The sequence below is a fragment of the Panthera tigris genome, chromosome A3 (assembly GCF_018350195.1).
Source record: "Panthera tigris isolate Pti1 chromosome A3, P.tigris_Pti1_mat1.1, whole genome shotgun sequence".
Classification (NCBI taxonomy): Eukaryota; Metazoa; Chordata; class Mammalia; order Carnivora; family Felidae; genus Panthera; species Panthera tigris.
In genome coordinates this window covers 107,987,235-108,015,053 of record NC_056662.1, presented here as the reverse complement: position 1 = coordinate 108,015,053, position 27,819 = coordinate 107,987,235, and the positions used below count along the sequence as shown (strand labels likewise).

At 44.8% G+C, this 27,819-nt stretch overlaps 1 protein-coding gene and 1 long non-coding RNA gene across 5 annotated transcripts in view; one reads left to right on the top strand and one right to left on the bottom strand.

The window, feature by feature from the left end:
• GALM (galactose mutarotase) overlaps positions 1-23,936 on the top strand; it is a 115,303-nt gene extending 91,367 nt beyond the window's left edge. The window contains exons 5-7 of one of the 2 annotated variants that reach the window (XM_042979651.1): positions 20,157-20,298; positions 21,662-21,836; positions 22,431-23,936. In XM_042979651.1, coding sequence (XP_042835585.1) covers positions 20,157-20,298; positions 21,662-21,836; positions 22,431-22,508 — 395 coding nt within the window. In that variant the 3' untranslated portion in view covers positions 22,509-23,936. The remainder of the gene's footprint in view (positions 1-20,156; positions 20,299-21,661; positions 21,837-22,430) is intronic. The other variant, NM_001290593.1, reaches the window with a different exon arrangement.
• LOC122237399 lies at positions 1,738-25,022 on the bottom strand. 3 transcript variants are annotated; one of them, XR_006215921.1, is made up of 5 exons: positions 24,830-25,022; positions 18,481-18,563; positions 13,784-14,289; positions 11,013-11,122; positions 1,738-1,861 (listed from the first exon to the last, which is right to left on the bottom strand). It is a non-coding gene; the product is annotated as an uncharacterized LOC122237399 (long non-coding RNA). The 3 variants fall into 3 exon arrangements; XR_006215922.1 differs by lacking the exon at positions 24,830-25,022 and adding an exon at positions 18,755-18,782; XR_006215920.1 differs by lacking the exon at positions 24,830-25,022 and having other exon boundaries at positions 18,481-18,793.
• Positions 25,023-27,819: the final 2,797 nt, after the last annotated feature.

The following is a 27,819-nucleotide window of genomic DNA, read 5'->3' as shown; positions in this document are numbered from 1 at the left end:
CAGCCTGCCCAGCAAGATATTATCATGTACACAACATTGTGCAGAACCAAGCATGTGTCTGTATAGGCATTTGCAGCACGGAGCTTTTTTTTTTCCCCCTTTTAATTTTGCTGTTCTTTATTTGCAGTAGTAGATAAGGAATTAAGAAAGCAAAAAAAAAAAAAAAAAAAAAAGAATGCTTTGACTAGGTCTTTTGCCTCTAAAGTAACATTAGTAAAATTCTGTCTTATTCTTTCTCTGGAGAAAAGATACCTTTTATTTTTATAGAAACTCACCCAACCCATTCTGTCCCCCAGCCCATCTGTGTTCACTTGCTGTTCTTGCAGCTCTCGGTTTTTGAAAGCGCCTTCTAAAATTACATGAAAGCAACCCCGTTTTGACAAAATTAGAATGCTGGTAGGAAAGGCTTACCATGAGGCTGTGGAGAAAGGCCCCGCAAAACCTTTGTGTTTTATTTCACCCTCTCGGGGTTCAACTGACAATTCAGCCAATTTTATAATCACTTCCCTAGGGCAGGGCTAAGCCGCTGCCCCGGAGAAATAACGAATTCCAAAGTAGCCTCCTGGTTCCGAGATGGTGCAAATGGAGACTGTTTTTATCTACATGTTTTAATCATTCTGGACTTCTTACAGAAAATTCCTTTAGATTTGATATGACTCTAAAATGTTGGATGTGATATTAGTTTCAAACCTGAACCAGAATGTGTCTTCTTTCTTTTCCTGCTACTTCCCCACACCCAAGTATCATTACTCATCGGGTGCTGCCGATTTGTTAAAATAAAACCTTTTTGTTTTTTTAGAGAACTTTTAGGTTCACAGAAAAATTGAGTAGAAGGTACGGAGAGTTCCCATATATCTCCATGCCCCCACAAATGCACAGCACCCCCCCTTTTTCAACATCCCCCACTAGAGTGGAGCATTTGTGACAACTGATGACCCTACCCTGACACATCATCATCACCCAAAGTTCATAGTTTGAACTTTGAAGAGTGGGGGTCAATCTTGGACAAATGTATAATGACATCTCTCCATCATTGTGATAGCACACAGAGTATTCACTGCCCTAAAAATCCATAATATTGCTTTCAACCACCCATCAGTATTCTTCCTCTTTCCTTTACAGTCTCCCCCCTCTACCCCCCAATATTGTTACTCATCAGGTCCTGCTGATTTTTCACTCCTCTATTTCTGGAATCTGTCTCCTCAGTATGTATTGTTGATGATATGGTTCTATTTCCATTGTCACTATCCTGACTATACTGACTTTTCTTGTCTAGAGCAGTGCCTGGCTTATATTATGAGTTTCACCAAATTGGGATCGATGACTGAACAAATGAATCTGGAAAATAGCTCTCTAACTGGGGGTGGGGGTGGGGGTGGGGGGTGGGGAGTGAATCTCTTTAGATCTATCCTCCATCTGGTTACTAAAGTTATCTATCTAAAATGCAAATCTTATTTTGATACTCCACAGCTTAAAAACCTTTTAGGTGGCTCCAGGACCACATGCCAGCTGCTTTCCAGACCCATCTCCCAGCATGCCTCACTCATACCCCCCCACACCCACAGGGACCACCCAACTCCCCCTTCTCTGCTGCATAAACCCCTACTCTTTCCTCAAGGCTACACTTTTCTCCTTAGAAATCTTTTCCCCATTTCCTGGAAACAATAGATTCTTTTTATTCCAGGGTTTTTGCAATGACAGACACTGTGTAGAGCTGACCACATGCCCAGAGCTCACCTTTCTTATCTTCCCCTTCACCGGTCTGCCTGAGATGACCTATCAGGATTCAGTTACAGGTCTGAAGTAGGGGGGCTGGAAGGGAGCTTCAGGCTTGGTCTCTTTGGCTCGAAGCTGGAAAACTCTGCCAAATACAAAAATGAAACCCAGTAATAGCCAGTCTGTACATTCTAGGAACAGATATTCCTTCCTTTCCCTATACTCAGTCTCTCTCCATTCTTCTCCCTTCTTGACATTTGTTTTCCACAGAGCATATTAACACAATATTGCAGGGTGACCAGGATTCAGAAAACCTAGGTGAAGTTCTCCCTTCTGCTGTCCACTAGCTGTGCGCTCTTTGAGTCAGCCAGGAAAACTCTCTGGGCCTCATACCTAATCTGCTAACTCTCATCAGATGAGGGTCGCATCACTTGAACTCTGAGGTCCTGTCAGTTTCTTACACTGAGTCAAAGACCCCGTGGAATCTCTAACCTAGATATTCATAACCAGGGTCCATACGTGTATGTCTGGGAAGATGATGAGAGATCTTCAGGGGATTCACGGGCCCCTGAAATTCTGTGTAAAACCCTGTATGAGTTGATCACATCACCTTGGTCCACAGAGGGTCTGGTCTTCTCTCCTCTCTTAAGGTAATGATAGTTTATGGTTATCCTACTATGTATCATTGTATATAAAGACAGCCATTGTTTTAGAGATTTAGCAGTAGTATGTTTTTCTTTTTGTAATATTCAGGGTGGCTTTAAATTTTTTTATTTTGCTAATTCATCACCAATACAGTTTTGGAAGGAAACTAGAAGATTAGCTAGAGGAAGGAGACGGCACACCCAGAAGGAAAGAAACTTCCCCAAGTTTCCGTCTGGAGGAGAAACAGCAGCCAGGGGTGAGGGTTGGATGGGCAGCTTTCCAGTTCCTGCCTGACCAGATGAATGAGCTTGCCTTTCAATATCCACCAGCCCTTGGTGCCATCAAGACTCCAGGCCTGGCCATCAGTCCATGGAGGGTAGGAGCAGGCAGGAACCCTGGGGCCTCACCGTAAGTGGGAAGCCAGAGCATGGTGTCCTGGTTGTCACCTTCAGCTCCACAGTTCTGGAGACAAGCACCTCCAGCTGTGAGTCTGCTCCCCAAGTTTCTTCTTTTTCCGTTCTCCATCACCAACTGACACCAATAGCCGGGTGCTATGCCAGCCCCAGGGAAGCAATGTTGAACAAAACAGATATGCCCTGCTTGTGTGGAGAACCTACAGCCATGAATATAGTACAGGTCCCGTGCTCAAAGAAATAAGACTGGTGTTATTCAGGAAAGGGTTTGAATGACGCTAAAAACCCGAAACATGATATTGGAACTTATGGGGTGTTAGTTAGAGATGTTTCTTCAATGACAGGTCCGTCCTAGACAGTATTCAAGGATGTTCACTACAGAAACTGTGTAAGGACCTCTCCTGATAGCAATAACACTCTCCAACCGGGTGCATTATGGAATCCTTCCCTATAAAGGGGCCCCAAGAACAGTTTTATGAGGCTCCAGAATAACTCCCAAAGCAATACTTGTGTTCCCTGCTAGAAAACACATCACTGCTACGAGATTGGCAAGCATGAGCCAGCATGGTGGAAATTTGGCAGGAAGAAAGCTTAGAAATTAGCACTTGGCCAGGCATGATGTCATTCCTATGAACATTTGAGACTAACAACAAGTAAATTTGCCAGAAGAGATGTTATTTGCTAGAGCTCTGACTACCACCTTTGGAGAACCGCTGTTTAACACCCACCCTTCCCCACCCCAGGTCTGGACAGGGGCTGGCTCTAATTCATACCTTCAAGGTCACCCCGTTCTGAAGGGGCTGAGAGGTAACTTTGAGCTTCACCCCATGGGCCCAAGGCTGATTCACACGAGTACTCGGAGCAGACTTATACTTAGTTCAGCTAACATTTATGGAGCGCCTCCTAATTGCTACATGCTTCCTGAGGCACTGACCATGGAAAGATGACTGAACAGTCTCTGCCCTTGAGAAGCTCACAGGCAGTGAAGAATCTAAGGTAGTTAGGACAGTGAAAGAGGCAACGGTAGGAGGAGGCTTTCTCAAGATCACCTTGAGCTTCGAGAAGTTTCTTAGTGTCTCTGAGGATCTAGCAACAAGGAGCGCGAGATGCACTTGTGAAAACACCGCCAGTATTTAAGGTGCAAGAAATACACAAAAGGCGCTGAGGGAGATGGTCAGAGGTAGAAGGCAAAGGAAGAGAGGAGGTGACCGGAAGTCTTGGAGTGACCAAGAACATCAGTACTCCAGAGAGTACTCTCTCTGGGGAGTCCTGGGAGTGTGCGGGCTGTCGTGGCTGTTCCTGCTGACCTCGTTTCACAGAGTGGTGAGGGTAGAAGCCAGGCTGTGACAGCTGGAGAAGCCACTGAAAGTGAGGAAGGAAAGTCAGGGAGTATAGGCCGATGAGTAGTTCCCAATGAAGACAACGTTCTTGAATACAAATCTCAGGCCCCACCTCAGAGATTTGCTTTAGTGTGGGGCCTGGGAATCTGTATAAGCTACCTACTGAGCTCATGGGAGCCGCTGGTGTTGGATACACTTTCAGAAATCTGTGAAAGGAAGAAGACGGGGTGTTTCCATGAGGTGGAGATACAGGGTCAAGGAAGAGGGTTTTTAGGGGCAAAGGAGACGATTGAGGGCAAGTAAAGTGTTTGTCAAAGGATGCCAGGTGAGGATTGTGATCAGGAATCGGTGGTGGCCTCAGTTGGTGCTACTGGGAGTTTTCTCCAGATTCACGTCAGGAGCAGAGAAGGTGGATTGTGGGATGATCCAAAGGTGGGGTTTGGTCTGGTACAAGGGACAAGAGGACAGGGTGTATGGCAGGTCAGTAAGAGTGTTACTAACCAAAGTGGCTCAAGTCGTAGACACGGGACCCAGGCAGGTAGCAAAGGACACAGGGACCTGATGAACGCTATGTCAGGGGAACCTGAAGACCAGGGGTAGATAGCGGCACTCTGGAGAACAGGTCTATCAAGAATGCCCAAGGCTGCAGATAGACAGTGGGCAAACTTTCCACTGGCAGCAAATCCCTGGGCGCCATCTTGATGTGAGTCTAGGATGGAAAATTTCCCTGCATGAAAATGCCTCGTGTGGGCCCAACCGTGAAGTGTAAAATTGCCTTCTCACCTGAAAACAACATGTAACTGGGTTTAGCATTTTATGCTTCAGATGACATGTAATATCCAGAAGCAATACACCCTCCCCTCCCCCACTGCAAGTTCAAGTAAAATCAGAAAACGCTCAGTGAAAAGGAGAAGAAAAAAAAGAAAGGAAACAGCAGTGGAACGAAGCCACAAACCCAAAGCATTGGCAGAGAAATCGGGGGAAACTGCAGCAGAGACAAGCTTTGAGGTTGTGTGCTCTATGAAAATTTATAGAAATGTTACCTCAAAAAAAAACCGAAAAAAAACAAAACAAAAAAAAAAACCCAGGGTGCTTTACTTGCCAACCACTGGAATGGAGACAAAATTCCCACCCGGCGTGTTACTTTTAATTATCATTCTCTTTATGTTGTTTCTTAAAATAATAACAGGCATTGTAGAGATGATATACCAAGATGGCTTAATTAGGTGTCAGATGAGTACCTGTGCCCACGAGCCCCATTACCGGGCTTCCTTATGCAGATTTGACTGACTGTTCCGAGGCTGGCTAGATAAAGAAACAGACATAATTGGAGCAGCTGGGCTGCAAGCACAGCTGGGCCGTCCCCATGGAGACCAGGCTCCCGCTCTTCCCATGGCCCCCGACTTCCTCTCCACCTTTTTTTTTTTTTTTTAACTGAGATGAATGTAAGCACATCTGAGCCTGGGTCTCCCTTAGACGCTCTCCACATCATCGCCTTTCACCTTTAATGCACGCAGAGATCTCCTGGGAAGCTTGTCGCTAGGCAGATTCTGACTCAGTGGGTCAGAGGTGGGACCTCTGGGTCCTGTTTCTAACAAGCCCCACGTGATGGTCCTGGGTCCACACTTTCTATAGCTGTTTAAAAGGCTCTAGAGGCACCTGGGTGGCTCAGTCCGTTAAATGTCTGACTCTTGGTTAGGGCTCAGGTCATGATCTCACTGTTCGTAGGACTGGGGCACGCATCGGGCTCTGTGCTGACAGTGCAGAGCCCGCTTAGGATTTTCTCTCTCTCTCTCTCTCTCTCTCTCTCTTTCTCTCTCTCTCTCTCTGTCCCTCTCCACTCACACTGTCTCTGTCTCTGTCTCTGTCTCTCTCAAAATAAATAAAACAAACTTTAAAAGAAAAAAGACTCTAAAGAGATCTGTATAGCCTCAAGTTACTTTTTCCTTTTTTGGCCCCCGTTTCTCCTCTCCTGCCCCAACAACCCTCCTGTCCTCCTGGTGCCCCTGAGCTACCTTCACTCCCCATCCTCCTTCCCCACTTTATCCTCCCACCTCCAGGCCTTTCTACGGGTCATTCTGCAAAGTGCTGCTCTCAGCCAATGGCCTCCCTAGAAGAGACAAGCTAGCAGTTTGATTTAAAAGAGGAGGGAAATAACCAGAGATCACAGTGTGTCCCTAAAGGAAACAACCTGCTTCCTTATGGTCATCACATGGGCCAATGGACCTACAGCCTCAGAAGGTCACAGTTGGAAAAGACCTTCTGTCCAGTAGTTGGATCCCAGACTGTGGTACTCACGGGCACTCAGGTGCGCCCGGGTCAGGGTGTTCACTGTCCATTCTGTGCCAGCACATCAGAAAGGCCTTCCTGAAATCGAGCTGGCATCCGTCTACCTAGATCTGACCCCACTTTGCCTACTTCTTGGGTCCCTATAGATCAGACTCAAGGCCTTAGAAGGTAGCCGTCATGTTGCCCCCAAGTCATTTCTTCTTCAGGCACAGCTGTTCTTTTTATGCCATGAGTTGGCCATTCTGGCCCTTCTCCTCTGCCTCTGCCTCTGCACATCCAGGGCCTCTCCACCTGTGATGCCCACACTGCAAACAGCAATCAAAAACTGTCACCACCTCATTACACTCTTTATGTGACTCCTGTCGAACTTATTGCCAACCACATCCTCAAAGTCATTTGCATACATGCTGTGGCTCAGCTGCATCTCCCTAGTCAGTAATAATTGTAGTAATCAGACTTAACATTTATGAGAGTTAGTATAATAGGATAGCTAAGAACGCATGCTCTGGAACCAGACTGCCTAGGTGTGAAGAACTTAATGAAGAGTTATGTCGTTGGTAGTTATCACCATCATGAGTATCATCATCATCCCTGTGCTAAGGGCTTTGGTCACAATAACTGGTGTGTGTGTGTGTGTGTGTGTGTGTGTGTGTGAGAGAGAGAGAGAGAGAGAGACAGAGAGAGAGAGACAGAGAGAGAGGGTGCAAGTGAGCAAGGGGCAGAGAGAGAGAGAGAAGTGAGGCTCGTGTTTTACGCAAAGCGGGGCTCGAGCTCATGAGCTGTGAGATCATGACCTGAGCCGACGTCAGATACTTAATGACTGAGCCATCCAGGCATCCTGCCCACAGCAATTGTTTTAATCTTCATGCCAACTTCACGAGATAAAGGTTATGTTGTCCCGGTTTTACAAGTAAGGAAATGGAACCTCAGAAGATTATGTTTTGTGCCCAGGGTAGAGTTGGTTTCTGTTTTTGTTTCTTGGTGTGTTTTTTTTTTTTTTTTTTGGTTTTTCGGTTTTTTGGACCCAAGTGCAGAACCCTATCTATTGCTGTTATTCACAAATTTCATCTTGTAATCCGTGCTTTACCCCTACTTTGGATTCCCGGTTCTGTTATCCCAAGTGGGTCTGCCTCCTAGCTTCGTGTTGTCTGTCCTAATGAGAATATCTTCCATATCTTCATCTAGATCATCTACACATCAGAGACCACGTGACAACTCCCTGCAGCTTCTGTTCCCTGAAGTGCAGGTCTCCGTCTCCCGAAGCTCCCCAAGCCACCAGCCTTGTAACCCTGTCAGAGAAGCCTAGGGGGCAGCCTGGGAGTGATTTGTATTTGAATATATCTGTATTTGGCTCTGAGTGAGCATGCCTCATCTTGCCTTCCAGGTCTCCATTCTAGAATTCTCCCCAGAACAGAGAGAGGGCAGCTCCTAAATGGATAGTTTATGAAACTGACCCTCCAGGCAGTGCCAGATGCACAGACCCAGTCGAATGCAGGGTCTGCAGAATACACATCCCAGAGAGGATAATGACCACATCCTGCAGATAATGAGACCTAGGAGGCTGGCCCTGCATTTCAAGGCTCCCTTCCTTCTGACTCCACCAGTACCAACGCAGGCCTTCTATGTCCTGACTAAACCACAGGAGGCTGAGCAGTCGTGGTGGTCAATATTTCTGCACAGGGGGAGCCTGGGGCACTGGTCTCATTAGAAGGGAGATTGGGGCATGCCTTGAAACTTAAATCGGAGGTTTCTTTGGAGTGATTTGCAAGAAAGGGAGTACTGATGGAGATCACAGGGGCTAGATCCCCCACATAAAGCCATTTCCTAGCCCTGCCACTCTGCCAGTTGACCAGAAAGGCCAGACTGATTTCTTTCCTCTCTTCTCTACTGGTTCTATTCTCTGACCCCGGGCTGTTAGTGTAATTTGGCTGTCTTCAGTTGCCACCTTTTTCGGTGTCAGGATGCCAGCCACCTTCCCTGGTGCTCTCCTTGGCTTCCTGTGAACCATGACAGTGGGATCCTCATGGCTCTTGGAGGACAGCAGGAAGCCATGGGTCTACCATGAGCCTGGGCTGCCTAATCACGCCGCTGTCGCTGGGGCCTGCCCAAGCTACTGTGAAGCAGCAAAACAACATGCAGGAAACTTCTGCTCCAACATGTTCCCCTTTTGAAATCAGCCAGCAAACCCCGAACACTCTCTCTCTGTGTGGTCAGGCAGATGGGCTGTCCTCTCAGGCTAGAGGAGTTAGGGACCATTGGCAGACTGAGCCCGGTGGATCCAGGAGGATTTGGGGAAGGTAGTAGCCTTAGTTCTCATAGATCAACCTCCAGCCCTAGCAATGCACCTGCTCTTGGGCAGTGGACGCCCCCGGATGCCATGAAAAGTGATGGGCACAGGTGAGGGAGCTTCGGCCAGAAATAGAAAATGCCTCTGACCTTGGTGAAGCGAGTCCTTGGTGTGACATTGAACATCTAAGTGCTGTTTAAAAGGACCAATTTTGGGGTGCCTGGCTGACTCAGTCAGTAGAACATGCAACTCTTGCTCTCAGGGTCCTGAGTTCAAGCCCCACATTGAGTGTAGAGATTATTTAAATGAATAAATAGCTCTTAAAAATATAAATAAATAAACAAACAGACAGACAGACTGATTTTGACACATTATAATCAGGAAAACAAAGTAGTTAAAGGCATGAACTCAAACCCTGACTGTTTAGGTTTAAATCCAGCTCTGTGACATTAGACAATTTATTCAGCCTCTGCAGACTTCACGTGTAAAGGTACTAATTGGACCTCCCTCGTTGGTGGTGAAGATTAAATGCAGTAATACATGTAAGGTGTGTAGAGCATCAAGTCCTGGCATTTCATAAGAGCTCCATAAGGATTAACCACTATTATTATCATTATCATCACCATCGCCACCATTTCTGCGTGTTTAATATGTACCAGCCACTGAGCTAAGCACGTACACGTCGTCACTCATTTAACTGCCCTTTGAAATAGGTGTGTAATGCTTCAGTTATGCCTCAGTTGAGGAAACAGACATTTGGAGAGGTTAGTTAACCTGCACACAGTTAAGCAGGTAAGTTATTGGTGAATTCAGGGTTTGGAGCCAAATTTCCCTTGGCTATGCTGTCTGTTATCACCGCTGGCCACTGTCCGTAAAAACAGCTATGTTACTGAGTATTTCCTGCAGACTGGGTAGGATGCAGGGCACTTTTATCTTGTTTATCAGAATCCCATGTTTGTCAGAATCTTCTTATACCTATTTTACAGATGAGGAAAGCAAGGTTCAGAGAAGCTAAGCAACCTCCACAAATTTTTACAGCAAGGAAGTTAAATCCAGGCTGCCTGACTCTTAAAATCCATTCTAACATCTATTGAGTTTGACTGCCAAGCAAGTGAGCAAGATGCCCCTGGGAGGTTGATAACAGTAATTGGTGATCGTGAAGCCTGATACCCAATATAACCCAGGGCGACACTATTTGCCTAATTATAGCCCCATTTTCTGAGCTGCCGTTAGGGGCAATTTCCACTTTCTCTGATGCTTCACTTTCCTGCACTTTCTGAAAGCTGTTGATGTGCTCAGATTAAGACAAGCTCCTGTGTATTTCACATGTTAGTTTATTGCACATCCTGCAGGAATATGGAGGAATCATAAATAGTCCAGAAGGAGGTCCCGATGGATTATGCAAAGCCTTTGTCACATTGCTATAGGAAGAGTTTGACAGTAGACTCCCAGACTACATTTCTTGACCCAACACCTGACGTTATGTGACTACAATATTCCAAATGTGCATTTCAGTATCAGATCATGAGAGGGCAACTTGCTTGGTGATGAGTAGGGTCTAGGCAGAATGTATTCACCAGCTTGTATATCGGGGATTCTTAACCAGTCCTGAATGACTGGTCTTCAGAGGTTCTGAGAACATTCTTTATGTATGTATGCATTTTCCTAGAGAGAGAGAGCCCATAACGTTTACGATATTCTCAAAGGAGTACGTGACTCAAAAACCAGTTTGAGGAGGGCCTGGGTGGCTGTCGGTTGAGCGTCCGACTGTGGCTCAGGTCATGATCTTGCAGTCGGTGAGTTAGAGCCCCGCGTCAGGCTTGGTGCTGATCCTGGAGCCTGCTTCAGATTCTGTGTCTCCCTCTCTCTCTGCCCCTCCCCTGCTCGTACTCTGTCTCTCCCTCTCTCTCTCAAAAATAAATAAACATTAAAAAAAAAAACAAAAAAACCCATTTTGAAGACTGTACCGCTCTAGATTAAAAATCACTGAGAGAGGAAGCTTCAAAAAACAAAACTAAACCAAAAAAACCCTGAATCCTTTTTTAATGAAAATTGCAATGCTCCCCGGAGGCAGATATGCACCTTCCTTTTGCATCAATGATTTATGCTATAATGAATCATTGTTCTCTCTCTTCTCTGTTTCTGGAGAGAGAGAGCAAGTAAATAACAGAGAGCACTATGTGCAGGTTCTGCCCTAGAGATAGGACTTCCTTCATATCCTTCTCTCAATTAAACCTCACAATACGTGTCTTAGGTATATACCACTATTAGCTCCATTTTATAAGTAAAGAAATTGAATCTTACAGAGGCATAGAAACTTACCCAAGGTCGCCAAAAAATGAATGAATGTGGAGATTCAGTGACTCTTGTGGTGACCATCTGTTCGTTTCCTCAGAGAGTCGGGCACTGGGGCCATCAGGCAGAGAAAAGAGCTATTTGTGATGATGAGAAATTGAAAGCATTGAATTAAAATTCACCCCAGGTGAATTTCCTCAGACACTGAGAGAGTGTTCATGCCCAGATGTTACAGAAACCATTTCACTGGACTCTGTCTGATCGGGAGTTCAAAGGACTAATTCACCTTCTACACTCTGTTTCTTAAGTCAGAGCTGGGAACCTACGGGATATGTGTAATATAAATGCATCTTGTGCCTACACTTTAGATCTCAACTTCACAGGTGAGAGGACTTCATTCCCATGCTTGTTCTGCCCTGCACCTTGTCCAGTGGGCCAGTCCCAACTTAATCCTTCAAGATTAGGCTTCCTGTCACCACCTTTGGAAAACTTTTCCAGACCCCCCATGGCTGCACCGGGGACTGCTTTTCCCTGCCCTGCCAGCGGCCATTGGATGCCAGTCTCATCACATTTGTCATACTCTCCTGTCCGTATTAATTTTTTTATCTGTCTCCTTCACCAGATTCTAGGCTCCCTGAGATCAAGTTCATGCCTGGTACATAAAAGATGCTCAAAAATGCGTGAACTAACAACTTTGTATTTGTTTTTTCCCCACTCAAAAGCAATTGCAAGGATTAGTGTTTTTTTTTTTTTTAATGTTTATTTATTTATTTTGACAGAGAAAGAGAGAGAGAGCATGAGCAGGGGAGGAGCAGAGAGAGAGGCAGAGAGAGGATCCCAAGCAGGCTCTGTGCTGATAGCAGATGTGGGCTCGAAACCACGAACCGTGAGATCATGCCCTGAGCTGAAATCAAGAGTCAGACGTTTAACCAACTGAGCCATCCAGGTGCCCCCACATGGACTAGTGTTCTTAAGGAAGAACCAATTAAAGTCACTTATGACTATGTTATAAAAGCACGGGGGTGGGGGGGGGGCTTCATTAACCTTCTGTCAAGACTAGTTAAGTGCCAAGAGGTGAAAACATCCTAAGGCAGTATACCAGTCTATTGCTATATAATAAATTACTCTAGGGGCGCCTGGGTGGCTCAGTCGGTTGGGCGTCCGACTTCAGCTCAGGTCACGATCTCGCGGTCCGTGAGTTCGAGCCCCGCGTCGGGCTCTGGGCTGATGGCTCACAGCCTGGAGCCTGCTTCCGATTCTGTGTCTCCCTCTCTCTCTGCCCCTCCCCCGTTCATGCTCTGTCTCTCTCTGTCTCAAAAATAAATAAACGTTAAATTAAAATAAATAAATAAATAAATAAATAAATAAATAAATAAATAAATTACTCTACACTTCATGTATATTCTTTCATTGTGTCCGTGGTCAGGAATTTAGACAGGCCATATCTTGTCTCTAGATGTGATGTCTGGGGCTCATTCACTCACATGTCTGACAGCTGATACTGGCTCCTGCCTTGGGGCCTAGCTGGGGCTATCAGCCAGAACACCCCACAGATGGCCTTTCAATGTGACTTGAGCTTCCTTATAACATGGCAGTTGACTTCCAAGGGCAAATATCCTGAGAGAGCAAGGGCCAGGCCAAAACCACTTTGTATTTATTACCTGAGCCCTGAAATCCCATCGTATCACTTGTGCCACATCCTATTCGTTGCAGCAGTTACAAAGGTCCTTCCCAATTTAAGGGAGGGAACAAAGACTCCATCTCTCAGTGATGGAATGTCAGCATCACATTATAAGTAGAGCCTGTGGAATGGGATACATACTGGTGTGGCCATCTTTGAAAAGGGCAACCTGCCACAAGCAGTCATGGGGAAAAGGCCAAAGTCTATATAATAGAATATGTATAAAAACCCCTTATGTGAGATAAGAGATGTGAATCAAGGCAGATGGAGTTCATGAAGGCAGTGTGTTTTTCCTTTGCTGCCAGAAGGCAGGTAATTATAATTCTATCAGGAATGCCAATAGGGAGAGGAAGATTTAACAACCTGTGACGGAAATCTGCAATGTTAGAGAGTCCTGTTTCCAATTATGAGGTCTACATCGTCTTCTTGCAAGGATGGGGCAGCTGTGGTTGCCAGAGTGACACATCTGTTGAGGTCATCTACAGACATCACCTCATTGCTGGCTCACTGTCACTCCAACACACTCTTGTCATAGTCCTTAATTATTTCATTATCCAAGCTGTTGATATTCTGATCTCTCAGCTTCTTGACATCCTCTGTTCCAATGATCTTGTCCACCAACCTTCTCAGTTACTCACTTCCGTGGTCATTGGGTCACACCCTTGACTTTATCACCACCTCTTATTGTAGCCGTCTATAGTCCCTGTCTAAGGTGTCTATTTCAGCCCCAACAATTCTTTGATGCCACACGAACCTGCAGCCCCTTGATCCTACCACCCTTTCACTGCCCCTAAGCTGCTCATGAGCTCTTTCCCCACCCACTTAAATCAGAAGTCTGTCATTGGAATCACCTCTTTGCATATGCCCTCCACTCCCTCACCGTCTCCCTCTTCTGTCTGTTCTAACAAACCCAACCCTGAGTATTTTTTGTTTGGTTGGTTGGTTTTTTGTGTGTTTTTTTTCCAACCCTGATCATTGCCCCCCACCACACCCTCCATAGCTGCCACCCTACAGGGACTGATCTCACTCTAAATTCATGACAGTAACCCCGGGTGGGTCTGCACTGGTGCCTGCAGTCAGGCTTTCCTTGAAATGGGGAAGCAGAAATGCTACCTACCTCAGGCTGCTCGTCTGCCCCAGAGCTGTAGCCTCATATCTTTGGGTCAGAGCCCATCATCTGCCAGGCATGTGGCATTGCTGCTCAGGCCTTCATGCACACTCAGCCAACCTTCAGTAGCTGAAGAAATTCTCTTCAAAAAAACAGCTTCTCTCTGCTTTCTGGTGGCTTCAAAACCAAAGTCTGGTGATGTGACATCCTCTCTGAGGGCACCCTTTCCATTTCCGCTTCAATTTTCTGTACACTCAGCGTTGCTGAGAGCGCTATTTTGATGTCTTCTATTCTTAGCACCAAAGCACAAAGTCACATATGCAGATAGACCAAAATTAGAATAACAGCACATTGATTTTCCAAATTCTTTGAGAACTCACGAACACTTGAGGGCTTGGGGGTGGAAAAGGCTGTCACCAAGTCACTCTGGGGTGAGAGGCCTGGAGACTTTGACACTATGGAGATGTGTCACCTTGGGCAAGTCCCTTTAGCCGTCTGGGTCCCAGGCTTCTCATCTGCAAAGCGAGGGGACTGGATGAGGTAATTCCTAAGGCCCTTTCTAGATCTTTCTGACTTTGTCACAGGATGCTATGACATTCACAGTTGGCCCTGTTTTTTTTGCCTCTACTTCATTCATCCATCCATCTTTCAATCAAGTGAAGGCTCGCTTCATGCTCAGAAGGTACAAAGATAAAAAGGACGCAATTCATACCCTCTTGGAGCTTGATATAATCCTATGGTTATGTCTTAAAACAACAAATGTTTGGGGCGCCTGGGTGACTCAGTCGGTTGAGCGTCCGACTTCAGCTCAGGTCACGATCTCACGGTTCGTGAGTTCAAGTCCCGCGTCAGGCTCTGGGCTGATGGCTCACAGCCTGGAGCCTGCTTCCGATTCTGTGTCTCCCTCTCTCTCTGCCCCTCCCCCATTCATGCTCTGTCTCTCTCTGTCTCAAAAATAAATAAACATTAAAAAAAATTTAAAAAAACAACAACAACAAATGTTTTGAAGAAAGTATGTTCAAAATGTGATAGGAACAAAGTAGAAAAGGAAATCAGGGGGGTAAGGGGGAAGAAAAGAAAAGAAAAGGAGATTAGTTCTAGCTGTGGAGGCTACAATCCTTCACAGAGGAAGTGGCATTGGAGAGTAAGTATTCTTAAACAACTTGCCAGGATGTGGGGGAAGCAGGGACACAGAGGACATTGAAGCTGTGAGAAAGGTCCCAAAGAAGGCGTGAATCTGGGGGACAAATTCCAAAGTTTTCCATGTGCCTGATCAGTAGATACATGAGGTCCACAGGTCAGAGCGTGAGGCTGGAAAGAGATTGGAACCCTTTCTCTTTGTTTCTTCTCATTTAGTAAAAATCTCATTTAGAAGTTTCTCAGTTTTAAGTCAGGGCTTCTCTGCCATTCTCGAAGTCTTACCCCCTCTCTAGGCTCTCCTTTGTGTTATAGATGCATCCCCAAATTTGGCCTGTTTATTTATGCCATTGTCCTGAAACCATTCAAGTATTTCATTTGTTGAGTATTTCCATGTCATGTATAGGCAGCAAATAATAGCTTCATTTTACAGAGAGAAAAGCTAACATTGATTTATAGATTGCTCAGTATCAGGTTAACAGACCTGAAATAGACCCTAGAACCCTCCTTCATGAACATTCCATGACTTTATTTTTACCTTGAAGTCAAGAGAAATAAGTAATCTTGACTGACTTGTGCAATATTACATTGGGACTGTCATAAGGGTCAGATTTTGAGTCAAGTATGGCTTTAAGGAACTAAATACTGTGAATACCATATAAAGTTAGGGAAGAAAGCATAACAAATTAATACTCAGAATATGAGTTGGTAAGACTACAGTCTTCTTGAGCCCATGAAAACAGCTGCTGCTTTTTCCTGGACTAAGTTTTTCATAAGGAAACATTTTGCCTTTTTAAAAATCAGTGTGAGGGGCACTTGCATGGCTCAGTTGTTGGGCCTCCGACTTTGGCTCAGGTCATGGTCTCACAGTTCATAGGTTCAAGCCCCATGTTGGGCTCTGTGCTGACAGCTCAGAGCCTAGAGCCTGTTTCAGATTCTGTGTGTCCTCTCTCTGCCCCTCCCCTGCTGGCCCTCTTTCTCTCTCTTTCTCAAAAATAAACATTAAAAAAATTAAAAATTAAAAAAAAAAATCGGCGTGAGAGGTGGTTGGTCACCCAAACTTCACAAGACAGTAGCACACAAGTAGGTCACTATCATCCAGGATTCGGCCTTATGGCCTGAGGGACCCAAAAAAACAACTATTCATTCTCCCAAAACTGATCAGGGTTTAAGCACGCTCTTTATATTGTGTCTCTAGCACCATCTACTGGGAAACAAAGTGACTTTACTTGGATTCTTAGTTGAAAGATGCAGAAACCCAAGTCAGGTAGCAAAGAGGAGAGAGACAGGAAGAAGCTTAGCAAATTCTAAGAAACAGAGGGTTACGTATATTATATTGAAGTTTCTTCTATAAAGATGTTACCACTAAAACAAAATTACAAATTGTCTCACTTATCAGACAGACACACATATACACACCATATAGTAAAAAGATTTCAAAAAGTAAACAACTAGAATTCATGAACACAAAAAGCATACCATAAAATGTAATGACAGACTAAGAATACTTAGAACATGTATATGTCATAGTAATGCCATAAAACGCCTCTATTAAACAATAGTCTCTCAGATTGAACCTCAAAGGAAACCCCAAGGGAAGGCTGTGTATTAACCAAGTCGTACAGAAATGTTGAAAACATGAGATTTCAAAAGCAAACCAAGCAAATAAAAGCCAAATGAAAGCAGGGGGTCTCAGTCTTAACATCAGTAAAGGCTGATCTCAGGACAGAAAGCAAGACACTTTGTAATGATAAAGGACAGAATTCACAAGGTGCCTGGGTGGCTCCGACTCTTGATTTCGGCTCAGGTCATGACCTCGCATGAACTGCACCTTGAACTCCACATCAGGCTGTGCGCTGACAGCACAGAGCCTGCTTGGGATATTCTCTCTCTCTCTGCCCCTCCCCTGCTCTGACTTTCACTCTCTCTCAAAATAAATAAATAAACTTAAAAAAAAAAAGGATGAAATTCACAATAAAAATTCACCATATCTGAGACCGTAAAGAAAACCTCAGGTAATTTCACAAAATACGAGTAATACAGCCAATGCTTGACCTAGAAATGCTTTAACTCTTAATAATTCTTGGATCAAAAGGGAACTCAAACCCTAAAACTAGCAATACCTAGAAAATAAGTAAATAATATATCATAATTAAGTATAATGGAAATATTTACTTAATACATATTAGAATATATAATAAATGGGAATATGGTGTTATCATTATATATAACGGAAACTCCCACATGTGATATCAAGCCTATTGCTCAGAAGAACATTGAAGCACAAAATACTTTGACTAATCCAAAAAATGTGAAAATAAATGAATTAGGCATCTAATGCAAGATATTTGAAAAAGAATAACAAAACAGGGTCACCTGGGTGGCTCAGTTAGTTAGGTGTCCAACTTCAACTCAGATCATGATCTCATGGTTCATGGGTTCAAACCCTGTGTCAGGCTGTGTGCTGACAGCTCAGAGCCTGGAGCCTGCTTCAGATTCTGTGTCTCCCTCTTTCTGCCCCTCCCCTTCTCTCTCTCTCTCTCCCCCCCCCCCCCCCTCTCTCTCAAAAATAAATAAAATATTAGGAGTGCCTGGGTGGCTCAGTCGGTTGGGCTTCTGACTTTGACTCAGGTCATGATCTCATAATTCGTGGGTTCAAGCCTCGCGTCAGGCTCTGTGCTGACACCTCAGAGCCTGGAGCCTGCTTCGGATTCTGTGTCTCCCTCTCTCCCTTCCCTTCCCCTGCTTGTGCTGTCTCTTAATCTCTGAAAAATAAATAAACATTAAATTAAAAAAAATAAATAAAACATTAAAAAAAGAGTAACAAAATAAACCCAAGAGAACAAAATGAAAATTAATGCAAATAAAAGCAGAAATTCTAATTTTGAAAAGAGGAGGAAAAATGTAGTACTAATACATAAATCCAAGAGCTCCTTCATTGGAAGGGGGAAAAACCCACAAAAATAGATAAAGCATCAGCCTACGTATTCAATGCACAAAGTTAGAAATGAGCATAAGCAGGGTGCCTGGGTGGCTCAGTCAGTTAAGCATCCGACTTCGGCTCAGGTCATGATCTCATAGCTTGTGAGTTCGAGCCCCGCATCAGGCTCTGTGCCGACAGCTCAGAGCCTGGAGCCTGCTTCTGATTCTGTGTCTCCCTCTCTCTCTGCCCCTCCTCCACTCGTGCTCTGTCTCTGTCTCTCAAAATTAAATAAATGTTAAAAAAATTTAAAAAAAGGAAAGAAAAGAAATGAGCATAAGCAACTAACCACAGAGAGATGAAATTCAAAGGATCATAAGTTACTGTCTTCCTCGACTCTACCAATAAATGGAAGTAATATAGATGGGATGCATAAGTTTCTAGAAAAATATAAATTTGCAATTATGACACCAGAAAACAAATAGTAAGTAGATTATCATAGGAAAAATAGAAATAGGAATTGGCACATAGAATTGTCTAATGAAGTACGTAGGAATAAATTTAGTAACAACCTTGAAGACAAATTGAGTGGAAAGATTAAGGTGGAAACAGGCTATATTGCTGTGTGTGTGCATGGGTGTGCGCTTACATGCTTGGATATCCTTGTATTCTCTCCGGAAGGGTGCGAGAGGAACAAGTAATGGTGGTTGCTTCTGTTGGAGGAAACTGGATCTTCAGGGAACAAAGATAAGAGATTTTTTTCATTGTATAGTATTTTGTACCTTTTAACTTCATTACCTTTAAAATTGGTTACATGTACAAATATTCCCCATTCAAAAGTTCTTTTTCATATAAGCAGAATCAAGGCAAAGGAAAGAGATGGTTTTCAAGGATGTCTTCAAAAAGAATGCTACTTGGGGTACCTGGGTGGCTCCGTCAGTTGAGTTCCGATTTCGGCTCAGGCCGTGATCTTGAGGTTCGTGGGTTCGAGCCCCACATCGGGTTCTGTGCTGACAGCTCAGAGCCTGGAGTCTGCTTCGGATTCTGTGTCTCCCTCTTTCTCTGCCCCTGCCCTGCTTGTGCTCTGTCTCTCTCAAAAAAATAAACATTAAAAAAATTTAAAAAAGAATGCTACTTAATTTTTCCTAACACTGACTGGTGAGAGGATTCTTTTGTTCAACCAAACTCCCTTGGTTGAACAATGGACACCAGATGCTAGAATGGCATTGGCCAGGCCTCTGTGTTCCCTTTGGGTGTTTTGGACCCCAGGCATCCTCACAGCTCTGTGTGAACTTACAGACTCCAGTCCTCATGTACCAGGAAGACTATGTTTCTGAACAGCAGCTCTGAATTTAAGAAGAGGATGCCCTCGGGGCAACTGGGTGGTTCAGTCGGTTAAGCAGCCAACTCTTGATTTTGGCTCAGGTCATGATCTCACAGTGAGATCCACAGTGAGATGGAGCCCCTTGTCAGGCTCTGCATTGACAGTGTGGAGCTTGCTTGGGGTTCTCTCTCTCTCTCTCTCTCTCTCCCCCTCTCTCTTTGCCCTTCCCCCACACCCTCTGTGTGTCAAAATAAAGAAACATTAAAAAAAAAAAGGATGCCCACTTTCACCCAAAGATAGGAGATTAATGTTTCTTTTAGTATTTGGCAATACACGAAAGCAGAACTAAATGCTTTGAGTGGCTAAAAGTTGGTTCTCTTTTCACTTGTTTAAATCTTTTTAAGGTAAGGTACAAGTTCTTGATTTTTCTTAGCATCCTAAGATTTCAGACCCACTTTGCATGCTACCTCTCTCCCCTGAAACTAGTGTAGAAACCAAGTTCGTAAAACCTCCCCATCTGACCACATGAAAGGAAAAAGTAATTCTACCCCTAAAAAAAGAGTTATGTTAACTAACTGAGCATTTGTATTCACCTTTAAAATACATGATACAGCTCTAGGACAAAAGGAAACCTTTAAAGAAAGGAAATTGGGCTTCCAGCTATGGAAGGAATGAATAAGTCACGGGAATAAAAGGTACAGCCTAAGGAATCGAGCCAGTGGTATTGTAACAGCTCTGTATGGTGACAGATGATAGCTAGACTCATGGGGAGCACAGTATAATGTATTGAGGGGTTCAATCGCTACATTGTACACCTGAAACTAACGCAATATTGTGTGTCAACTCTGCAAGTAAAAAAAAAAAAAAAAAAAAAAATTAAGTAAATGCAGAAACAACTGGATCATGGTGTGAGGCCCTGAAACCGAGTCCCTGTCCTCTTTCAAGAAAGCCTGGCCAGAGTACTCCAGCCCCCTGCCCTTCTACCTGCCCCTTCCCTCCAGGAGAAGTTGCTCCAGTACAAGGAACTGCCTTTGACCTGAGGAAGCCGGTGGAGCTTGGAAAACACCTGCAGGAGTTCCGTATCCACGGCTTTGACCACAATTTCTGTCTGAAGGGATCTAAAGACAAGCACTTTTGTGCACGGTAGGTGCTTTTCCCTGACTGCCTGTGTAGGGAGGAAGAGATCTCACCTCCTAGGTGAGGAGTTTTTCCTCTGGCCACCTTGATAGCATTTACTACGCTGCAGGGACCATAGCTGCAGGGACCATATAACCACATCCCCGTCTTTTCAAAGCTCCTGTTCCGCGGAGCAGCGCCACCGAACGTCTCTCCCCCCTCCCCCACCACTGCCTTGTCTCTTCCCCCGCCCACCCTGTGCTCCCACCTGGCATCCTGTCTCTCTTTGCTCCCTCTCTCCCCATCGGAGCCTGTTCTTTCAGGCCCACTCTTTTGTTAGAAGCCCTAATTCCTCTGAAGTCAGCTCTGCTTTCCTTGACCTTCCGGAGCCCCATTTGTGATGCATGGAAAGTCAGAGGCTGCACCTCTCCTAGGGCGCCCACCGCCAGCAGCCTGGCCTGCGAGGCATTTGTGTGCACTCTCTCCTCCCCGCTAACCTCCCGGCTCCTCCTGCTACCTCTGTGCATCCCCAGCTCTGCCCGAGCACCTCACCCCACGCGTGGCAATAGCAAATGCACGTCTGTAGAATAAATGGATTTTAAATAAGGCAGAGAATATGATTCCAACTCTAATGGAAACTTCAAAAGCCTTCTCTCCCTTAGAGCCCCAGTCCCTGTGTTCTTCCAGATGGAGTCCACTCTTCTCCTCTGGCCCATTTCTCTCTCTAGTCTGGAGGACACTCTCTTGCCTACTCTCCATTATTCAAGTCCTGGCCCTCCTCTTCCCAGAACCTCTTGATTGACTACGTTGTTGGGATGTTTTACCTTGTTTTTTTAAAAAAGGAAATGAATCCAGCAGAAACTGACAGCACCTCTGTTCTCGGGGGGAGATCTGACTAAAAAGCCCAGCCTGCTCTAGCCCCAGGGAAGGGTGACAGTTTAATTTAGACAAGCGTCTCTTCTCTTTCAAAAGACACAGCTGGTGGCTTTGCCAGGCCAAGCAGAGAGCATCAGCTCTTCCTGAGAAAGAATCTCAGCTCCTCCAGAATCTGACAACTGTGTCTCTGCGGCCTGGCTGCCCCCCGCATGCGCACGCGCACACACACACACACACACACACACACACACGTCTGGCCAGGGAGAGCCTTCCTCAGAGAAGCCAAGATCACAGTGAGAAGTTGCTACTGGAGGATCCTTACTTAGGACCACCTGCTCATGCCTCACCCATGAGACTGCGAGAATTTCCCATCATGCTCTTCCCATCTTTGTCTCCATGTATCTTGTCCCTGTTGTCACTGGGTCTGATTACTGTCTCGAGGCTGCTTCCCAGCTCCTACCTGTCCCTGCCAGTTTTTCCGCCCTTGTACCTCTATGATTTGCTTTGTCCCCAGGGTCCATCATGCTGGAAGCGGGCGGGTTCTGGAAGTGTACACCACCCAGCCCGGAGTCCAGTTTTACACGGGCAACTTCCTGGATGGCACGCTGAAGGGCAAGAGTGGAGCAGTCTATCCCAAGCACTCCGGCTTCTGCCTGGAGACCCAGAGCTGGCCTGATGCAGTCAATCAGGTAAAGCTACAGGCCAGCCTCTCAGTGGTGTTGTGTCCAAGGTCACACTGTATGACACAGGTCACAACCCTCAAGTCAGGTCTGTCTGACTCAAAAGTCCACATGTGTTCTCTTCTCCAAGTCGTGATAAACACAGGAAACCCAGAGCCAAGTTCCTAACATAGCATTTACTTTTTTTTAATCTCCTCTATTTTTTGCCTTCGAAGCCTTTACTCAGTTTAACGTTGCTCTTCTCAATCTTATCTTCTGCGACCACGCTTTTAAGATGGCTCTGTCTTCTCTTCCTATTTGCTTACTGGTAGCTTCTTTTTCTAGCCACTGCCTAGAAAAGTGCTCTTCAAAGCACCAGCTCAAAAGACTGTCTTGCAGTCTTGCCCCAGAATGTGAATCCACACAGCAAGGTCCTGCTACAGCACCATGTGCTCAGCAATGTAGTTGATTTTCATTCTGGCTCAAGTTATCTCACTGCAAACCAGTTACATTGGCAACTGGTTCTCAGAGCTGGCCTAGAGACCAGTCCAGAAGCCATCCTGAATGGTTGAGGGCACGACCCAAGCCGGCAAGGTGTAACCTGTATTGTTTTTCCCTTCACAGCCCCACTTCCCTCCTGTGCTGCTGAGGCCTGGTGAGGAGTATGACCACACCACTTGGTTCAAGTTTTCTGTCGCTTAAGGAAGTGTAAAGACCTCCAGGGCCAGGCTGGGGGCCCTTCAACAGCCTATCTCCTGTCCAGAGAGGAGATTGAGGCTTTACAAGTGATCCTGTGAATCAAAATCATATAAAGGGTAGCTTCACAATAATTAGTCTGGATCTTGATTTCCTTTCCCAGTGACTGGCTACAGGTTCAGTCTATGACCAGCTCTGTCCTCTGTGTGGTTTAGGGGATCCAACCGCCAAGGTTCTCGCCTAAGCCCTGACCCTAACCCGGAAGGGACACCCAGCCCCTTGCTGTGTTGGCCCCATCTCTCCACCCTTCTGCTTTCTTCTCTCCTTTTTGCACCTCTTTTCTTTGATCCTACTCTCATTCCGTTTCTTTGTCCTCCTCCCCTACCTCAGGCCACCGCGTCCCTGCGCAGCAATTCAGAGCTCCGACAGAGCTCTGATAAGGTGGTAGATGATTGAGGGTGAAGGAGCTGGGGCTTAGGGAGGGCAAATGACCCTCATAAAGGCACACAACCAGAAGTTTTAGCCAAGACGTGACATCAGGTATCCACATTCAAGCCCCCTCTTTGCTTCCATTTCAGTCTGCCAGAGCACTCTCAGGATCGCTGGTGGACACAGGGGGTTCTGACCTTTGTTAGGGCCAGCCTTTCTTCCCAGATTCACGCTTACGGGAAGCATTAGTCTGAGTCTGAGTTTAGCTGTCTCCAAGGATATGACTCAAAGGGCCAGGTCAAAATATCCAGGAAGAAATCTGTAATTTTGATCTCTGCCTTTGGGGTAGAGAAAGCCCCAGCCCAGGCAAGGCGTGGGAAAGAAAGCAAGCCTCTGGAGACAAGAGCTGTGTTCGTGTGGAAAGAGGGCCTTACCTGAGGACTGACTGTAGAGTGCACCTGGCACAAGACGTTGGTGTTACACAGTTGAGCCTGCAGCTCCCCTGTTTCCTGAACAATTGAATCATCAGTGATGGGTTGGGGTTGGTGGCTGGTTTAGAGTTTTAAAGAAATCTATCTTCTATTATATGCTAGCAACCAGTTGAAATAAAACCAGAACTTGCACCTTCGGAAGACTCCCAGGGCCTTCGCTTATCTTTAAATCTGTCAGACACGGACCTTTGGGAAATTGACCAAGTGTCGGGTATGTTCTGGATTCCACTGTGCTCTTCCAGTATGAGCCCCAGCACCTTCCTAGAAGAAAGTCACCTAACTGGCCACCTCCTGAGCTTCCCATACTTCCTTAGTAACAATAAACCAAAAGAAGCATTTATTTTTTTAAATGCATTTCAGCACAAATTTTCTGGATACCTACTGTGTATACGGTTTTCTGCTGAGTCTTAAGGAATTCAAGAAGTAATGGCTAAGATGTAGTGTATTCCCGGGGCGCCTGGGTGGCTGAGTCGGTCAAGCGGCCGACTTCAGCTCAGGTCATGATCTCGCGGTCCAGGAGTTTGAGCCCTGCGTCGGGCTCTGTGCTGACAGCTCAGAGCCTGGAGCCTGTTTCAGATTCTGTGTCTCCCTCTCTCTCACCCTCCCCCGTTCGTGCTGTCTCAAAAATAAATAAACGTTTAAAAAAAAAAAAAGATGTAGTGTATTCCCTCAGGGATATCAGTCTCTCTGGAGGAGACGAGACGGATAGCGACAGATGATGTAGAATTGCACCATGACAGCCCAAACCCTGAGCGCTGTCTCTACTGCTGGCGTTTACTACATGGGCAAACAACCCAATTTTGGGGATTGGGTGAGGCAAAGGGATTAGACATGAGATATCTTGAAGGTACGTCTACGTCCGCGGGGCTAGAACTAAAACTGGCCACTAGTCTACTTCTTTTTCCACAGGCCCTCCCTGTGCCCATGACAAAGGACCTGAAAGGTGAACAGCAAATTCTTCAGTCAGCCAGGGCCCTGAGCCACAGATGCTGAGGCCCAGGACCTGTGGTCCTGTTTCTCTTCCCAAGTGACTTTGAGCAGGCAGTGGGGGGGGGGGGGGGGGGGGGGGGGGGGGGTCTCACCATATTACTGTTTAGAGCCCTGCACAACCTATTTTCCATCACACATCCTTCTTCTAGGACCCTCTGGACAATTGAGTTCTTACCCTGTTACCATCTTTTAAAAAAATTTTTTTCTTAGTTCATTTTTTGAGAGACAGAGTATGAGCAAGGGAGGGGCAGAGAGAGAGGGGGACACAGAATCGGAAGCAGGCTCAGGATCTGAGCTGTCAGCACAGAGCCCGATGTGGGGCTCGAACTCATGAGCTGTGAGATCATGACCTGAGCCAAAGTCAGACGCTTAACTGACTGAGCCACCCAGGTGCCCCTTACCCTGTTACCATCTTACCTGGATTCTCCTCCTTCATGGATGAGACTGCCATTTTATGATTGCCCAAAGTATGTCTGAAGAAGTTATTTCATCTGACCCTTACAACCTGTAATGAGGTAGCAAAATCCCCATTAAAAATAAGAGGTCACTTGGGAATGCAAACTTGTGCAGCCACTCTGGAAAACAGTATAGAGGTTCCTCAAAAACTAAAAATAGAACTACCCTATGACCCAACAATTGCACTACTAGGCATTTATCCAAGGGATACAGGTGTGCTGTTTCAAAGGGACACATGCATCCCCATGTTTATAGCACTATCAACAATAGCCAAAGTATGGAAAGAGCCCAAATGTCCATTGATGGATGAATGGATAAAGATGTGGTATATATATACCATGGAGTATTACTCAGCAATCAAAAAGAATGAAATCTTGCCATTTGCAACTACGTGGATGGAACTGGAGGGTATTATGCTAAGTGAAATTAGAGAAAGACAAAAATCATATGACTTCACTCATATGAGGACTTTAAGAGACAAAACAGATGAACAGATGAACATAAGGGAAGAGAAACAAAAATAATATAAAAACAGGGAGGGGTACAAAACAGAAGACTCATAAATATGGAGAACAAACTGAGGGTTACGGGAGGGGTTGTGGGAGGTGGGATGGGCTAAATGGGTAAGGGGCACTAAGGAATCTACTCCTGAAATCATTGTTGCACTAGATGCTAACTAATTTGGATGTAAATTTTGAAAAATAAAAAATAAAATAAAAATAAAAGAAAATAAAAAAGAAAATTAAAAAAATAAAGTTCAAGTTAAAAAAAAAAAAAGAGGTCACAAGAGGTCACTGGCTGGAAAAAGTAATAATGCAAGCCAGTGTATGCTCTGCTGGCACCACACTCCAAAAAAAGTCCCCAGTTTTTCCGTTCAGAGGGAAAAGTCTAAGATTCATAACATACAGTACTGGTAAATGCAGAATTTTTACTCAATCACCATTAGTAGTAATGTAGATTAGTGCAACTTTTTTGGAGGGAAATTTGGCAGAATCTATCGATATTGGCAAACTTGGAAAACTCATGATCTAGTAATTCCACTTTTAGAAACCTTTTGTATATAAATCGGTCAGAGAAAGACTGACCTCACATGATTTCACTCATGTGGAATCTGAGAAACTTAACAGATGATCATAGGGGAAAGGAAGGAAAAGCAAGATAAAAACAGGGAGGTGAACCATAAGAGACTTACAGAGAACAAACGGAGGGTTGATGGGGGTGGGGAAAATGGGGGATGGGCCATTCAGGAGGGCACTGGTTGGGATGAGCACTGGGTATCGTATATAAATGATGAATCACTGGCTTCTACTCCTGAGGCCAAGACTACACTGTATGTTAACTAACTTGAGAATTTTTTTAAAAAAAAGTTTTTCAATAAAATTTTATGATTTGCCCTGCTCAAAAAAAGAAATCCTTTCTATAGAAATCTGTAAAGACAAACATTCAGACAAGGATGTTTATCTCAATCTAATCGGTAATAAGGAAAATTTTAAACTACCTAACACCCATCAATACAAGAATGGATAAATAATAATCCATACAATGGAATACTATGTGGCCATTAAAAGAGATGAGATCAGGGGCTCCTGGGTGGCTCAGTCAAGTGACTGAATCTTGATTTGGGTTCAAGTCATGATCTCGCGGCTCGTGAGTTCAAGCCCTGCATCAGGATCCCTGCGGATAGCACAGATCCTGCTTGGGATTCTCTCTCTCCCTCTCCCCTGCTCATGCTCTCTCTCAAAATAAACTTAAAATTATTTAAAAAAAAAAGAAAGAAAGAAAGAAAGAAAGAAAGAAAGAAAGAAAGAAAGAAAGAAAGAAACAGATTGGGCACCTGGGTGGCTCAGTCGGTTAAGCGCCAGACTTTGGCTCAGGTCATGATCTCACGGTCCATGAGTTCGAGCCCCTCAGCAGGCTCTGTGCTGACAGCTTAGAGCCTGGAGCCTGCTTTGGATTCCGTGTCTCCCTCTCTCCGCCCCTCCCCTGCTCCTGCTCTCTCTCTCTCTCAAAATAATATTAAAAAAAATTTTTAACATACAAATAAATTACAAAGAAAAAATAAAGTAACATCTACCAGTCATTAAAAAAGTAATAAACTAAAAAACAAAGTTACGTAGCCCCAGTAAGGATATGCACCTTTAGGGCAGTTGAAGAAGATACTGGTAATTAATTGTGCTTACGAAAGACAATAAAAAGGTTAAGTATGTCAAGCTACAAATCTGATGAAAGTAGTATTTTAGAGAAATTGATCTTTTGTGGTAGCAACCAATCTATCCCTTTTCATGAAAAACACATAGAAAAGAGAACTTTGATTTCCCTAAGAAAAGACCTACTACATAGTTACGAGACATGTAGAGTGTGACAAGGTCTCTATGAACTCACTAAAGATGTCAGCAAGAAACAAAACTTTACTGTCTAATAACAGGACACTTAGTTCATATGAGGTGGTGAAGACAAACATGGTATTATTCAATATGAAAACACCACATAACCACACAATTATTAAAGCCTTGTTGAAAAGGCAAAGTCTCTAGGCCCCCCAGGAGTCCATCCCTTCTTTACCATATACCCCCTACTACCCACAACCAGACTAGTACAATTATTCTTCAGTTTTGATCCTTCACAGGTGAGCATATCATTGACTTCAGTTCAATGATCTATGGATTCCTGTTTCGAATTCATGGAACTTATAAGTTCTTATCATTCGCTGTGGGATTTTCATTTTTCCAATTCCCAATCATTTTGCCTAACAAGGTAAGAGGTAATAATACTGAACACCTGCACAAATGTTGCTGTAAAGACATAAACTAAGATGGCCTGCTGTGGAGGTTGGACTATCGTGACTATCGGTAACCAATGATGGTCCACTCTCAAAGGACTGAAGGAAGTTATGTCAACGAATCCATGGATAGTTTGCAAAAAGTGGAACAGGAGAAAATACAGGACTACCA